The 17,579-nt window shown below is 42.8% G+C and overlaps 1 protein-coding gene across 2 annotated transcripts in view; it reads left to right on the forward strand.

The window, feature by feature from the left end:
• GRM1 (glutamate metabotropic receptor 1) overlaps positions 1 to 9,386 on the forward strand; it is a gene marked incomplete at its 3' end in the record, with an annotated part of 396,780 nt that extends 387,394 nt beyond the window's left edge. For both annotated transcript variants that reach the window (XM_079939225.1, XM_079939226.1), the window contains one exon: positions 8,459 to 9,386. In XM_079939225.1, the coding sequence (XP_079795351.1) occupies positions 8,459 to 9,386 (928 nt within the window). The remainder of the gene's footprint in view (positions 1 to 8,458) is intronic.
• Positions 9,387 to 17,579: the final 8,193 nt, after the last annotated feature.

Below are 17,579 nucleotides of genomic sequence, written 5' to 3' on the forward strand. Positions count from 1 at the left end.
ATTTGTGAGTTTCTAGAAAGCCCTATAGGGGCTTCATTGTGACCTTATCCACACCACTCATAGCACCTGCTGACGGTTCATCTTTAGCATCTTGTTCCTCAAATTCTCTTCTATGATTGGCTGCCCTCTTATGTGGAGTGTCACTAAGATGACTTTATCCCACCACCTAATAAAGTGGGAAACTCATGTGTCCTTAACTTGTGTGAAACCCACATATCCTCACTCCAACAAATGCTGGAAAGGCTACCTGCACATGGCCACCTGCACATGGCTGCCCCATCATCCTGGTCATGTCAAGTCAGGGCTCTTCTCCCCTTACCACACACACACTCTGTGCTGTACAAGGAGACATCCAACCAGGGAATGAGATGACGTTCTCCCCTGGTGGGAGGCTTGCCCAATCTCTTGCCACTTCCCTTCTTTCCACCACAACATACATTCCATCTTATGAGGGCCAAGAGATACATGTGACTTTATGCTAAGTGACAGCACTGCTTTTATGATAACATAATATAGAGTAAAATTAGCACTACAAGTCACAGTGTAAGACATAAACCCATGAGCATCCCTTAAGAGGGATGGTGGGTGGGAAGATTTAGGTGGAGTCCGCTGCCTCCAAGAATAAAGGAGAGTGTCAAGAGTGGAGGGAAGAAGGCCAATTTGGGATAGACACATACACACAGCTGAAAAAGCATCTGCCACTTGGGAAGAGACAGTCCCACAAGGTAAAAGAAAGAATGCACTCCACTGATGTGACTTTCAGAATTGGGCCTGGCAGTAAGAAACAGCTGGGCAACACAAGGAAGATCCAGGATGTGCAGGTGCAGGTTACTTGGAGAAAGGCTCAGGAGCCAAGCTAGGCCCTACCCCAGCCCTGGCACTGCCCAAGTGGTGTGGTCGCCATCTCTAGTTACATGTATAACCGCTCACTCACTGGGTATCTTTTTCTTTTCCATCTTCAGGAAGAGGCAGCCAGAATTCTCGCCCACCAGACAGTGTCCGTCGGCACATGTGCAGCTTTGAAAACCCACACACTGCAGTGAATGTGTAAGAGAAGCTGCATGGAAAAAATAGTGGTTTGCCCCTTGCTTTCTCTCTCCTGGGTTTTCCTACTTTCTAACCTGGAAACAGATGTGGTGCATGCCATCAAGAACGAGGAACCATTTACGTGCCATGGTTTGCACGACTGCCTTAATTTGATCGTCCATTGTTCTTAAAAGGACACTGTCAAGCTGTTAGTCTTTTTGCTTTTATGTTTTGATGCAAGAGGCAACATTTTTTTCCCATTCTAGAGATTCGCTTTTGTTTGTGACTCCCACTCACAAACTTGAAAGTGAATTTTCCCCCTTCACAAATTTGTTAGCTTCTCCTTGGCAAACAGAGCTCTTTCTTTTGTTTTCTTTCTTTGCCTTTTTTTTTTTTTTTGCTGCTACACGAATATTTGATATGATCCTGTCTGCATTAAGGTAAAAGCCATGATTTGAACTTATGGAAGGATTCCATAATGTCAGTTTGCCGAGGTGGACACCAGCCTTTGCTGGGTGCCTCCTATGCCCCGGGGAGCACAAAGCAAAAGTTCTGTGAGTCCCACAAAAAGTGAGTTTTGCAAAAACAAACAAACAAACAAACAAAAAGGAAAGTAGCTATTTTCCCAGAACTTCAGAGCTTTTATCAGATTTTCTCCATCTGATAAAACCGGTGCATGTTTGGTCCAATTTTTGACCTTTAGATCTTGACAGTGTCTCTTTAAGTCAACAAAAGAACATAGACCATGTTCAATTCGTTGTGCACGGAGTCTGTGGTCATTTTCAGCTGTTCCTTTACAGCCCTTCAAACTCCTGGGAGAGTCAAAGGTACACATTCCTGCAGCAGGAGGGAGCTCACTGATGAGGTGTCTGTGGCTTGAATAGCTCTTCAGATGAGAAGAGCCCAATTTGTTCAAATGTTTGCTACTGAACCTGGCTGTGGAGCCTGGTGAATGGGGCCCTAGCATCTCTTCTCTTCACTCAGTGGAGTGCATTGGGAAGTCGTGTTCTGACATTCCCTGGAAAGGCCCCAATAGAAAGTGTGTGGTCTCAGTCAAATCGTACTGACTCTTGGAGGGAAAAATAAGTGGTGGCTGGGAGGACTCTGCACATCTAGATCAGAGCCACTCTAGTCTGCTTGGATGCATTCTCTGTAATTCTCCTGAGTCAAAAAGCATTGAGTGTTTCTTGCACCAAGGGTTGAGTCTGACCAAGAACACAGGAAGGACATCCTGATTATGACAGCTGCTGGCTGCCTGTCAAAAGGGATTGATGGGACTAGTAGATGTGCTTGTCGTGTCATGACAGCAGGGCCAGAGAGAGAAGAGAGTCACTTAACATTTCATGACTTAAAGGTGAGTGCCTAAAAGCAAAAACAAAGGCTGAATGTGGGTCCATCATTGGTAGGTGACAAAAAATAATGCAACAGTCAGCAAAGCTAACAGGTTGGTTGTAAAGAACTTTTGAAATAAGATCTACTCAAGCTTTCTGGAGATAGTAAAGGATCAGGAGAAGATTGGTAGCTTCCAAGCTGTGCACCATAGACTGAGACTGACTATTTGTAGCCTTGGTTGTTCCCGTGGGGGAAAAAAAAAAGATATGTTCTTTTTGTGACCTTCGGTTTCCACAGCTTTTGTGAACAAGCAAGGCAAAGGGACTAGTGATAGAAATAAAGCTGCCTACTGGATCATTATGGTCTGCCTAGATCTCTCCTGCCTCTGAGGAGTAATCCCTGCAGGGCAATGCAACTGCCCTGTATTTCCAGGGAAAATGTGAGGACTCAAGTATTGCTGAAGAGCATCCAAAGACTTGCTATGAAAATTATAGGTCTGGGGGCTTCCCTGGTGGCGCAGTGGTTGAGAGTCCGCCTGCTGATGCAGGGGACGGGGGTTCATGCCCTGGCACAGGAGGATCCCACGTGCCGCGGAGCGGCTGGGCCCGTGAGCCATGGCCGCTGAGCCTGCGCGTCTGGAGCCTGTGCTCTGCAACGGGAGAAGCCACAACAGTGAGAGGCCCGCGTACCGCAAAAAAAAAAAAAAAAAAAAAAAAATTATAGGTCTGGAAGCATGGAGCATAGAAAAAAATGATAATGCTTGACCTGAACTTTCTTCAAAAGGAACATAATTAGGTTCATCTATACCTCCTGGAGGAATATAATTACACCTGGTATACCTCTGCTAAAACAATGCTGCTGTACCAACATGATGTCATAAATAAACTTTGGCACCAGAATTTCTTTCCTCAGCCAGCAATCATCATTAGGTTGAGCCGAAGGCCATTCAAAATATACTTAGAAAAAGTTTAGTAACCATCAGAATTCTACTCTTTAGTTTGAAATAGATTTGTCAATTTTCTCAAGACAGTAGACCCTACACCCGGACACAGTTTATGGGCTCTTACATACTTTATTGATGAGGTAATTTCATTTGTGGATGTCTTTTTCTTTATTAATTCATTGGAGAAAGCACAAGGCTCAATAAAGGCAAACTGATTTTCTTTATGTTGTCTTTTATCCTGAATCATATAACTTTAGGATATTCAATGTGATTGATCTAAAGATTCTAAAAGGAGGACTGTATATTTAGACTTTGTGATATTGTATATTTCAGCAAGCCAAATGGTTTTCTGATTAGCTTATGATGAGGTTAGAATCAAAGAGGAGAGGGATAAAATTCACAATGCCATTTAAGATTTAATATCATCAGAAACTACCATGTTCTCATGATATAGAAAAGCGTTTGTCTTCACCAACACATTCAGAGATTCTCTACCTTATAAGACGTGGTGATTCAATAAGGTGAGAAATTTTAAATATGTTCAGATAAGCTTCCAAAGATATATAGATATATATATACTGAATATATATATAGAGATATATATACACAGAATATAGACTAAATATGCATATTTTTCTGGAAGGCTTTCAAGAAGGGAAACTGGAGTCAGTGGGAGTTCTTTGTGTTGAAGACTAACTTGGGGTTGCCAGGGGTCTGACTCAAATGGTTTCAAATAGTCCTATGCCTGATGTGCTACAAGAATCACTGTTCAAACTGCATTCTGGTACCAGCTTGCTGAAACAGGTGGAGGTGAGATACCGGAACAGGGCAGCTCTGGCATTCCAGCTGAAGTGTCTCAGGGCAACACCGCCTCCTCCTTGAAAGGCCAGATGTCCCAGTCGTAGCTGCAGGGCCACAGCCGAACTGTCTGCAAGCCTGTGGCTATAGCTTGTTTACTTGGTGAGCCATTCTCTCCACGCTGTGACCCAATGGCATTTCCTGTTTCTATTTTCATTTTCAAAGAAAACAAATGCTACCCTCCTCAGATTCCAAGGAGTGAGACTGCCCTCCTCTTGGGAAGGTCTTGCCTTGTCTGGGCTCTCTGGATGCCATCCTCACGTCTGTTGTGCAGCTATTAAGCCTAGTGGCAAAGACTTGCATTGGACATAATGGAGACCGGTGTTGTGCAAGCTTCCCCCTCAGGCAGCTTGTGCAGGATGCGTCCCTCCTGATCTCAAACATCCACCCACTGTTATTCCCATTTTAGACATCTCTGGAGCAGACAGCAGTGTACTCTGCAGATGTAACTAGGACTTACCGAAACAAATAAAACAGACAGGATCACTCTGAATGCCAAAGGTAAACTAATCTGAAAAAAAAAAAAGATACACTAATCTGTTTACACCACCCACTTCCAACTCTTCTCTAAAGTGCTGTAAATATTGGGTTTTCTGTTTGGGGGGATTGTGATACTTATCTAAGGAAAGAAAAACCAAAGCAAGATCCCAAGCCTGCTGGAGCTGGAGCTGGAGCCGCCGCCCTCCCCCCACTTAGCTCTACAGGACTCTCAGCGGGCATCATCCTCCATGTCTCTAGCCCCTCCTAGGCCTCACAGTGATTTCCTCCAATCACTGCAATATCAGCAAATATATTTAGCCACTCGAGGTATTTACTCCAAACACTCCTGCATTTGATCTTCAAATATAAGATTGTTCAGTCTGATGTCTGTCTTTTGAAATCAGAGCAAGAAAGGTCGGGTGCTTTGTGACAATTCTGTGGTGTTTCTAAACCAGGTTGCTTTTCCTAAGATTAGGGAACCAAGTAAAATTAAATAATAGAATGAAGAAGCTGATGGCTGGAACACAATGTATTAAAGTTATCCGGGTTTCAATAAAAGTCTTATTTCATAATAATATTGCATCTTTATAACACATTTATTCCTTTTTGCTGCCCCATATTTTATAAATTTTTCTCTTCTTAATATCACAGCAATGGGTTCTCCACCTTTTCAAATAGGATAATCACTTTCACACGAAAATGGTTATTAAACCTTCACCTGAATCTGTGACAGTAATTGTACCTTTATTAGTGGCCACTTGAACACAAAACATGAAAAAAGGCTTCTCAGAACTAAGTTACACTTGTATCTAGAAGTACCATTTATCATAACAGCATTTTGCATTTAAAAATAGCAGCCCATAATCTGCAAAAACATAATATTGATTCAGCCTAAAAACAATGCTCTAATATACATGTAGATTCATGGACCATTCAAGCTGTCTGTGAACCATAGGTTAAAAATAACTAATCTAGAAAGACCAAAGTTTATACCCTGTGATGCAGTTTCTATGAGATAGTGCCTTTTCCTCCACTCTGGTTTTTAGGAAGCAATTTATTTTGTCCTTGAAAAAAAAAAGGTTAATCTAATTTTCTTAATCTGATAAATTCCCTAGGGCATTATAACTGTTTCCTAATTAAACAGCACTTTACAGAAAATCTAGAGCAAGACTCTGAGGGGAATGAAAGCTGCTAATTTTGACAGCCCGGGTGAAAATCTTCCATCACAAGAATAAAATTGCTATTGGATTAAATAGAACTAAATTGTGATCATATCTGTCTGCAAGATGATTAATAATGCCTTTTACATGATTGAAAAAGAGGCTCATATAGGACCCCTGGACAAGGTGGAAAACTACCCATGTGAGGGAGCCAGAGAGTGAACTAAGTCCCAGCAATACAAGGTTACCTTTTTTGCTGGCATATATGGAGACTGGGCAATGTTTCATTTGGATATCTAAGCCTACTGATTGAATTAGGGCAGACTAGCTCTCAAGGGAATTGGTTTTTAAAACACACACACACACCCCTAAATGACACAAGCAGCCTTTTAGTTTAGTGATTTTCTTAATGAGCATGGAGAGGCAAGCATCTGGAGAAGGAAAAAGTGTTTCCATTGCAATTGAAAGGAATGCAAAGCATTGCGGTTGGAAATTACACTAAAGCATATTTATAGAGGCGAGAGGCAACTGGACAGCCTTATACTTTCTGGAAGAGGCATATTAAATGCATAAGGAGAGAAAAAGTTTGAGTAGAGTGAGAGATGGAGGAAACTGAGAAAGGTGAAAGTGGGAGGTGAGCTTGCCTAGAATTTCAAACTCAGAAGAGGAGCTGTGGGTTCTGGTCTTGCCTTTGGCTGGTTGACGCTCTTGCCAGAACACCACCGGCTCATTCTTTAGTTTGCTCGCCTCAGGAGAGAGTCAGCTATTCTAACAAGAGAGTGTAGAGGTTGATAAGTCAGTAATTTCACATTTAGAAGCAGATATACATTCTTAGAGATTATATTAAGCATACGTTTGAGTGAAATATTAATTTTGATATAGTATTTTGGAGATGAGATTTTTCTTGGACTATTAAAAATACAGCATAGATTATCAGATATATGGAGGAACTGCCTTCTTCCCAAATAATGAGAAAATTTTACCTGTTATATCTATTTTAAAACTTTTATATCCAGACTTTTCTATAATTGATATCAGACTTTCAACACAAATCTGTATTTATTTGACTCACTTCACTTTCAGGATTATAAAATTTTAAATGTCAAAACACTACCTTCATCATAAATGTGGAACTCACATATAATTTTTGAAGTAGTCATTCTTGTATTTTCAAAATGACTAAATAAACCATTATGCTAGCTATTGATCATTTCCTACGTTTTTCCAAACAAAAGAATCTGATATGAAATAGTCTATTTCACATATCCACCTAAGAAACAAATACTCATTTTCCCTCTTCCTTTTAATGTCAAAAATGTGTCATTGTGCTACTTTCTCTGTTGTTTTCATGGACACAAAGAAAAAACAAACTCCTGAAAAAATATAAAAGAAGAAAAAAACGATTTCCCTATTTAAGTATTAACACTATTGTTATTAATAGTATGCTATGTTAAGGTACCACCATCTGCTAAAAATTATACAGAAAATAAACTGAGTCCGAAAGTAAGACCAGAATTATTAGAACAGACAGAATAGAATTTGTAGTATATGCACCCAGTACATCTCATTGTTTTTTCCTTCAGAGATATATTCTATTTGGTTGGTTTTATGGGGATCCCATGAAAATGAAAATTGGTAAGTGTGGAGGATTGCTGGTGCCCTAAGACTTTTCTTCACCAATGCTCGATGAGGAAAAGGCCCCAGAGAAGTCTGGTCTCAGTAACTTCTGCTTTGTCTGAATCTTAATTTTGTCACATTTGCAACAAACTATGCGAGAAGACTAAAGCAGGATATGGGTATGTGTATTTTTCTGGGCCTTCCAGTTCTGTCTCTTTCAAACACACCTCATTAAATGCTGCCAGTGTGAAAATCCCAAACTAGCTGCTATGTGAATTGTGATCCACTGTCTGTGTCAGGAATAATACTTTGAAATAAAAAGAAAGCTGAAAGTTAGGAAACTCTTAAGTGAAGCATGGATCTGGGTTTTTCTGTCATCTCCTTTTCTTCTCTTCTGTACAGATGCCATGTGCATAATCATGCCACCCCTGTTAACACAGGAAATACCTGCATATCAGAATGGGCAACTGAGAGGACGTATTTTATAACTTCACAGGACAATGAGAGTAGCCTTATCCATGTGTTTTAATTTGTTCCAGGGACTAAGAAAGGGAGGCAATAGCTATGGTCATTATGCTCTGTTGTCCATGTGTAACTAAGATTTTACTTTTAATTTGTTTCCTCCATCAATTTTGGAATCTTTCAAAGGCTTGTACTGAGCAACAGTTTTATCATTGCCTTAGAGTGTGTGTGTATGTGTGTGGGTGTGTGTGTAACAGCTGTGAAATCATAGACCTAAATGAAAAAAGCTGCTTCTACAACAAGCTGGCTCTTCTCCCCTACAACTTTTCTCAAGGTCATAATGTCCTACCTCGTCTTGAGGTGGATGGAATCCCAGGTTGCTTCAGAGGCAACCTGTGGTCACTGCAGATTTCGGTGTTGGATGTATAATAAGGAGAGGGTAGGGGTGTGGAGGACAAGCATACATACCGTCGAGGGGGGAGTCTGATTGCTTTGAGCTGGGCTAACAAATGTTTTATATGTATGTCACCCTGTGTGCATGATATATCTGCAAATAAACCCATCTCTATTTTATTCATAGTTTTAATGGCAAGTCTGTGTCATGGTCTGAACCAGGTGGAAGACAGGTGCCCAAGGGACAGCACATGTGGCACCGCCTCTCTGTGCACGTGAAGACCAACGAGACGGCCTGCAACCAAACAGCCGTCATCAAACCCCTCACTAAAAGTTACCAAGGCTCCGGCAAGAGCCTGACCTTTTCCGATACCAGCACCAAGACCCTTTACAGCGTGGAGGAGGAGGGTGCCCGGCCGATCGGCTTCAGCCCGCCCAGCAGTCCTTCTATGGTGGTGCACCGACGCGTGCCGACCGCGGTGGTGAGCACCCCGCCTCTGCCGCCCCGCCTGACCGCAGAGGAGACCCCCCTCTTCCTGGCCGACCCGGCCGTCCCCAGGGGCTTGCCCCCTCCCCTCCAGCAGCCGCCGCCGCCGCCGCCGCCAGCGCAGAAATCCCTCTTGGACCAGCTGCAGGGAGTGGTCAACAATTTCAGCACCGGGATCCCGGATTTCAACTCGGTGCTCGCAGTCCCCGGGGCTCCGGGGAACGGGGTGCGGCCCCTCTTCCCGCCCCCGGCGCCGCCGCAGCACCTGCAGATGCTGCCGCTGCAGCTGAGCACCTTCGGGGAGGAGCCCGTCTCCCCGTCGGCCGACGACGACGACGAGGACGACAGCGAGAGGTTCAGGCTCCTGCAGGAGTACTTGTACGAGCGGGAAGGGAACACGGAGGAAGACGACCTGGGGGAGGAGGGAGAGGAGCTGCGGGCGGCCAGCAAACCAACTCCGGAGGACTCGCCGGCCCTGACGCCTCCTTCCCCCTTCCGCGACTCGGCGGCCTCGGGCAGCTCGGCGCCCAGCTCCCCCGTGTCCGAGTCGGTGCTCTGCACCCCTCCCAACGCGACCTACGCCTCTGTCATCCTGAGGGACTATAAGCAAAGCTCTTCCACCCTGTAGGGAGGGGGTGTCCACAGGGGAAAGCAGGAGGGGTCAGGGGGCACCAGCACCTCCGGAGACTTGCAGAAGGCTGGGGAAGATGCGGAGGCTGGAGGTGAAGTCGGGGGCAGGGAAGAGATCGCGGCTGCCGTCTTAGCAAGGCCAGCGCGAGAGACACGGGACTCTGCCAGCAAAAAGCGATCCAGGCGAAGATTCTGATTCTTGAATTACTCAAAAGCCTTCTCTGGGAAGAAAGGGAATTCTGACAAAGCACAATCCCATATAGTATGTAACTTTAATCGCAAAATCAACCAACATAATCTCTTCGGACCATTGTGCATAGATATACATGCCCACACCCTTGGCCCGTGTGGAAGGGGACAGCCCGGGAGGACCGCCCAGTTGAATCATTAGCTCGTTGTCATGGTATCCCAGCGAGCATGGTGGAGTCAGACAGAGCAGGTGGGTGAAGGAGGGGCAGGCGTGGAACCGCCCGGAGAACAGTGATGGACAGCAGCTCATTTCTCTCAAGCCCTTCTCCCTACTGGGCCCACAGACGCCTGGTCTTCGGGACACTCGGGAACTGGCCCCAAAAGGGGCCTCTGCTCGCCGACTGCACCCCATCCAGTGCCAGCCTTGCTGTCACACTTGGAGAAAGGTGTGTGGATACCTTGCTGCTTTGTGATTTCCCTCTATTTAGAAAATAGGAATAAGAGCAAAATTATCACCAAAAAACATTTCATCAGGAGTGCTAAGGGAGGGCGGAATGAGAAGCAAGAGAGTGCATAAGCTTGGGGCTTTGAACAAAATCAGTCAGCAAAAATCAGCTTCCCATATCTGATGCTCGCTTACTGGTGATTTCAGAAGTCCAGACAAGAGATTGTTTTGAGAGTGGCAGAAGACTTTTTGTGGATTTACTTGTGTGCCAAGGGGGGCTCTCCTTTGCCCTTACATTAAAGAGAACAAACCATGTGGCAAAATTGTTACCTTCCATTTACTGTAGCAAATAATACTTACCAGTTGAACTTCTAAGATGCAGTATGTGTATTTGGTGCCATTGTTTCTATGTGCTACAGAAACAAATCCATCTTTGAACTCCATGGTGTACTCATAGCAACTATTATTGGTTTAAATGACAAATAATTCTTTCTAATTGTCACTGAAGTCCCTGTAACTAGCAAGTGAATGTGTTCTTGTGTCCTTATATACCTGTGATGATGAAATTTGTGCAAAGTAATGTCAATCTAACTGCAACGAGAAGATTGTCTTCCGATATAGTGTAGATATATTTATGTTCCAAATAACATTTTATATACCATTGCCGTCGGTATTTACAGGAGCTCTTTGAAGGTTTGACTGCTTTGGTCCAATGTTTTTCATATGCTGCTCAGATGGTCCCTCTTCTTCTAAGAGGGAACTTATTTTTCAGATATTTTATGATGTGGAAATATGTTATTAATGAAGAGGTTTGAAAATTTGTTATACTAAAAGTTCGCAGAAACTGTGGGTAACAATAAAAAGGTACGTTTTATAAACTTGCACACATCATTATTAAAACATAAGATTGAAATGGCAGTATTTACATTATTTCAGGTTTCTTTAGGGTTTGTTTGTTTTCTTAATTTTCCACAGCTTCTTAAGCTTTATGTGCTTAAAGCATATACTAACTTCTAAGTCTGGTCATGATTTCCCAAATTATTTATTCATCGCTTTTTGATCTCTTTTAATTTTTATTTCCACGTTCTTTTATTCCTATATTTTCACTCATAACTTGTCTTTTTATTTTTGTTATTTGCGGTGTATACTATCCACATACATGTAATCCAGTTGTTTCGTTTTTGCTCCCCCTTTTTCTCCCCAATAAAAGAGATTTTTCTTGCTGTTTTGATTTCTTGTATTACTTGGGAATGAATCTTATCCCCTTAAGTATCTTTGTTTATGCTTTATGTTCAGTCGTGTTTAATATGCTTCCTTCATGTTGAAGCTGCTGATTTCTCAGCCAAAATGTATCTTAGACTCTTTAAATACTCACTGCATCATTTGTTCAGAATTTAACATCCACTCCAATGTTTGAGGCTCATATTTCTTATGTCTTCCCATATTCTACTGCCAAGTTTAGTCAGTTTTATATCAAGAATAGACTGCCTTTCCTTTTAAAAAATTACTTTATTACACCTTTGGTAGAAAGACCTCATGACTGAAACATGGATTTCAGTTCCATATTTTCACTGTCATGAAGCAGAATGAGGAAAATGGATGGTTCCAATGTTTAATATATGGTCTACTAATTGGCAAACTAGCAAGGGAAAGTATACTATCTATTATTAGTGAAACAGGTTTTTTATCTTAATGCCACTGACATATGTTCTTAAGATCAGGACTTGTGCATTCAGATACTTTTAAAGTAAGACTAGATCAGGAAAACTGCTTCTACTATTCAAATACTATGTCAGTTTGTCCTGAGGTTTTAGTCTGAGACATTTGGTGAACACATTCAACGCCAGTCACATTATTACTCTGAATGCCTACTATTATCATGATTAAAAGTTTTCCTGAATACAGTAGAGTACTAGCTCTTAAATTATCATTGTTCAAAATTGGAAATGTACACATACATACCCTACAAGAAAAGGACAGAAACTTTCCACCTTAATGTATGTGCTTATACAAATTGTATAGCTCTCGTAAAAGTGTTTTCCTTTGGCTTGTTACTGTCTGTTGTCAAATATCTTGATACTGCTGTATAATAAATATTTTCTATTTATTAAATGTGTATGTTCCCTCTCTCTACTTTGTAAGAGTGACAATAATAGAAACAGACTGACTGGTATAAGAAATAATTTCAATGTTTTGTTTGCTCAGCACGTGTCTTCTAGGTGAAAGCTGGAGATGACCGCACAAAGTCTACCGACCAGGTAGGTGACAAAGTAGAGGATAAGTTGATCATGAGCAAGGCTGTATCTCTAACTCTAACGTTTAAAATGAAATCCAGAATTTAAATTTTCAGTGTTGTGGCAGACATTGTCATCTACCTTTTATGATAGAATACGTGAGGCTTGACAAACTCCTGCATCTCTGGCAGAGATTTAGAGACAGAGGCATCTGAAGGCTCCATCTTTGTTTCATTTGTGCCCCGCACAGATTTTCTTCCCTTGGTTCACACTCTAGGGGCACCTGGTTTCTTACCTTGTTGATATCCTCCTGCTTATCCCAAGTTCCATTCCCTTATAGTTCAATGGAGACATCACTGGTCCCCAGAACAAGGAAGCGTCTTTTATTCACCTCTCTAGATAAGATGCCTACAAAGTAAGGCATCTACCAAGTGTCATTCAAAGAGAAAACTTGGTGGTACCAGGGCCACATCCATGAGAGTGTGGTGCATTTAGATGGAAAGAGCAGCCTCTATCCGGGAAGGCTGATGTTGAAGAAATTACCAGAATCAGGAGCTGAGACACCAGGGGTTTCTTCATTGTGCCCAGAAAATAGAATGAGAAGTTATGAAATGGAGGCTTGTTCTCATGAAGAAAACCCATGAGAGAGAAAATGAGAAACAAAGAACAGGGGAAAAAAAGAAACAAGAAAAAAATGAAAATATTTCAGGTGTGCTGTCCGAAGAAACACCCATACACCATGGTGGGTCACAAGGGCCTCCACTTGGAAAGTCCGGAAGCTGCATCACAATGGAGACATTTGGAAAAGTTGAAATTGGGATCCAGATACCACGAACATTGTATGAGGAACTGCCCCAATAATTTCTATCCTGAGAAGCAATCAAAGAGAATGGAAACAACATTTTTTTAACCTACTCTGTGCCAGAAATTTTGCAGGTCTTTTGCATTCCTTCTCCTTTAATCTTCCCAGTACTACTGCCACAAGGAATACCTTAGAGAACTGAAATAACGTGCCCAAAGTCTCTTAGCTAGTAAGTGGCTCAATGGGGAATTGACCCCCATCCTAAGCCAGCACAGAGCCTATGAACTCGTGTTCTTCTCCAGAGCCCAGGATACTATGTAGGAGTTTGTGTCTGTTGTGACTGCTCCCCATTTTGTATTCCCATAGTATTTTGTACACATCCCAGATTACATTATAACTTACATGTCTCTTTCCCTGAATAGATTTTTAGCTCCTTTTTGCTTTCTAATACCTGATTTCTGAGGCTTCAAGGCAAATCAGACACTCAGTAAATGTCTGTTGAGAAAGTAAATGAGTATTGTAACACCATATAGTTCTCCCAGCCCAGCTCTCTGAAGATTTGCTCCAAGATCCTTATGGGGTCCAGAGCCCTGTATTTCTACCTACTGGTCCTAAATCTGCCAACAGGAACAACACATGTTTTCATCATGAAAAACAAGCTCTACTTGTGGCATCAGAGAGAGCTGTCCCACTGGGCAGCAGGTCTGCTTTGCCTGCAGAAGAGGGTGGCAATACTGAGTATCCACTGAGCCCAGCCAGAGGTCTGGCAAGGCAGTGCTCGGTGTGGGAAACAGCGTCCTCTGCAGGAGAATTGCAGGTAAGACACAGACTGCTGAAGAAGGCACCAGTTAAAGTGAGGACAAATAAGTCCTCCATGGGGAAAGCATGGGCTGGGGGTTCCTTCCTTACAGAAGTACATCCCTTTAGACAAAGTAAAAGGCTAACCCGGTCACCAAGGCTTGGGAGAACATGGGAGAAAAGGAGAGCTTAGGTAGGGAGTTGAAGTAGTGATGCTATTAAACTGGAAACTGGCTTGATTTTCCCAGGGTAGCTAGAGAAGCAATGCTTATAGATTAATAGACAAGGAAAAAAAGCTTAAGAATGAGGATAACAAAAAGTGACAAGAAAAATAATCATAGAAGTATAGAGCTGGAAGTAAATTTAGAAAGAAGTCACTTAAGCTGTCACCTCAGTGAGGATTCTATTCCCTTGTGTCCTGTTCTTCTTCCCGTGTCAGGCAGGGACCAAGTGAGAAGCCATCGCTATCTGGGGTAGGACAGCAGGAGGGACTGGGGGTAACAAGGCCAACTGCCAGCAGTTATGCAAAGAGAGAGAGCAGGTGGCCCTGGATCCTGGAAAAGCAAGTCCAAAACTATGTTGTTAATACCCAAAGCTGGCCGGGAAAGAGAACTACGGTGCAAATCCAGAATGAAGGTCTCTAGGGAACCAGAAAAACTACGAGGTAGGACCAGCAAGATATGCAACGGGATGGCAGTCTGATGGAATTGCAGAGACAAAATGCTATTGACCGAAATGAGCTTTTGGTGAGAATCACAGAGGCTTGTGTGACCTGTTTTATTTTAAGGGATGGAATGGCTTTAGATGACTTTTGCCCTCTGCCTAAGTATTTCCAGGGACTAGAATCTTGCATTAGTTAAGGAAACACTCTAATTGTTAGAAAATTCTTCATTTTCCAGGGTCAGAATTTGCTTTTCTCTAACTTTTGTCCAATCAGAGTTCTGCCTTCTGGAGAAAGACGAAACACATTTAGTCCACTGTGCACAGGACTTCCCTTCAGCCACCTGAGTACAGTGACTATGCCGTTAGTTAGTGGTTTATTCTCCAAGCCAAACTGCTTTGCTTTCCTTAACTGTTAGCTTTGTCATTAGGTTCCTAAACTACTAATCAGGTTACGGTCATTTTCCAATTTTGGAATATTTTTTTTTAAATGTTGCATCCAGGGGCTTCCCTGGTGGCGCAGTGGTTGAGAGTCCGCCTGCCGATGCAGGGGACACGGGTTCGTGCCCCGGTCCGGGAAGATCCCACATGCCGCGGAGCGGCTGGGCCCGTGAGCCGTGGCCGCTGAGCCTGCACGTCCAGAGCCTGTGCTCCGCAACAGGAGAGGCCACAACAGTGAGAGGCCCGCTTACCACAAAAAAAAAAAAAAAAAAAAAAAAAAAATGTTGCATCCAGAACAGGACAGATACATTGACTCTTTTGAACCATTATTCTAGTATTGCTACCTAGTATAGTGTTCATTTTGTTAGCAGTCCTGCCACACTTTGAGCTCACACTTAGCTCTGAGACAGCTGTAACGCTTAAGCCATTTTCATGTGAACTGCAGGAAATAGATATGAATGAAGATATTTTTTTAGGTTGCATTTTCCCTGGAACAGACCCTGACAGGAGGATGTGAATGCAAATGTGTACTGGGGAAGTGATCCCTGGAAGAACTAGTAGGAGAGTGGGGAAATGAGGCGGCCAATATGGCTGCATTGCTGGACTCAGTCCTGCTGGAGTCTCTGGGAGACAGTAGAGAACATGACTCATAACTGTCTCCATTCCCCAAAGAACAGGGAGCATTGAATCACCAATTCCTGTCATGGTTAAGGCCTGCTGGGGAGGGAGGTGCATGTCGATTCCAAGTGCTTCCAGTGTGTCTCACATGCAGGCTCCTATCTCCAGAGATAGCCTTCAGGCAAAGAATCGCAGATGCTGGCAGTTGGAAACCTAAGAGTTGGCCTATGTATGGAAGGTGAGTGTCAAGATTGGGCAGGGCACCAACAGTACCTGCTATAGATATGATATGGAGATGATGATGGATAGATAGACAGGTAGATAGATAGGCAGATAGATAGATAGGAAGCAAGCAGATAACATACATGCCCACAAATACAGATACTGGTACAGATAAGAATATGAGAACAAGAACTGCAGAAGGCAAGGCAAAGGTGTATTGAAGGACTTGAAGTGAGAACAAATGCTTCTAGAATCAGCCAGAATACTGTTTTTTTTTATAGCAAAGGAAAATCACAAAAGAAAGTTTAAGTGCGACTGTCCTTTAAATAAATTTGTTCCCAGCCCCGGGGTTATTTCTTTGCAATGATTTCTTAAATTGTGTCATTTTTTCTATTAAAAAATAAATTGCATGGTAGAAACTTAGAGAATTAAAGAAAGAAAATAAGCTATAGTCACATCAGCCAAATATTAACATTACAGATATTTTGATTTTACCTTCTAGTGATTCTCACGCAAGTAAATTTGTTCTTAACAGAGTTAGGATCATCTTTCATTTGTATCTTTTTTTCTCTGCTTTTTTTATTTAGCAATATGACTTAAGCAAGGATTTCCACTTGATCCGAGCTAAGGAATCACCTGCTCATGGAGTTGGGCAAAGTTCCCAATCCCCATGGACTTGAATCCAGGAAACTTCTGGGTTCCCATCTGAGGTTCACATATACAGCGAATTCCAATATATAGCAGCATAGCTGATAGGGCAGGTTACGGAGACGCACAATAGATGACCTGAAAGAGAAAACAAAGGCACGAGTAAGGCAAATGGAACCTGGGCAAGAATCAGCCACAGGGCTGGAGCAGATGGGGCAGTGATTATGCCCATCAGAACCTAGCGCACTTGGCAATGGAACGGGCTCTGTGGCTCAATGGTAAGAATGGATCTCTAGGGGCTAACGAGTCTTCCGGCCCCCTCCCCCAACCCCTACATATAAGAGTTAGAAGAAGCCACAAGAAGGGGCAGGGATCTCCTTGTAAGCCAGCAGGAAAGATAAGTGATGGAGATCATGAGGGTCAGAGCCCCAGTTTTGGGACAGCCGAGCAGAGGGCTGGCCAGCCTGTGGCAGTTTAGTGAAATGGTACAAGGGACATCAGTAACAAATCAGAAGCAGGCAGTACTGAGCTTTTAGCAACAGCAAGGAAGAGAGCCTCAAAAGATGTTAGAGGTCAAAGCTGGGGCAGGGCCACTATGTGGGCAGTCCGACCCAGGAAAAGATGTGGACAAATGGCTGTGGAGAGGTGCAGGGAACAGCAACAGGGGCGAGTAAAGTAACTGCAGGCAGCAGCCAAAACAGATGACAAAGCAGCAGCTGAAACCGAGGAAGGCAGAGGTGCAGGCAGTGCACAAATTATATCAGAGTCAATGCTCTCCCTTCAACGACCCAACAGAATTTAGAATTGCCATGGTATTTGCCATGTAGCAGGCAGGGAGTTAGGATAAATCATTAAAGTGACCTATTAGTATTCACAAGCAGCTCATAAAACATTTCTTACTGACATTGACAGAGATACTCTATAGACTTTATTAGATGTGCACCTTGCCATTTATTCAACCCTTCTCCTATTAGATACTTAGACTGTTTATAACTTGTTGAGCCCTGCAAATAATATGAGGAATTATTTCACACCAAAGACTTTTTCTATATATAATATTCCTTTAGGCTGGTTTCCAATAATGTATTATCAGTTATTTGATTATAATTATTATTTCTTCCCTCCCAAACAATA

Source organism: Stenella coeruleoalba (assembly GCF_951394435.1).
Source record: "Stenella coeruleoalba genome assembly, chromosome: 12".
Lineage (NCBI taxonomy): Eukaryota > Metazoa > Chordata > Mammalia > Artiodactyla > Delphinidae > Stenella > Stenella coeruleoalba.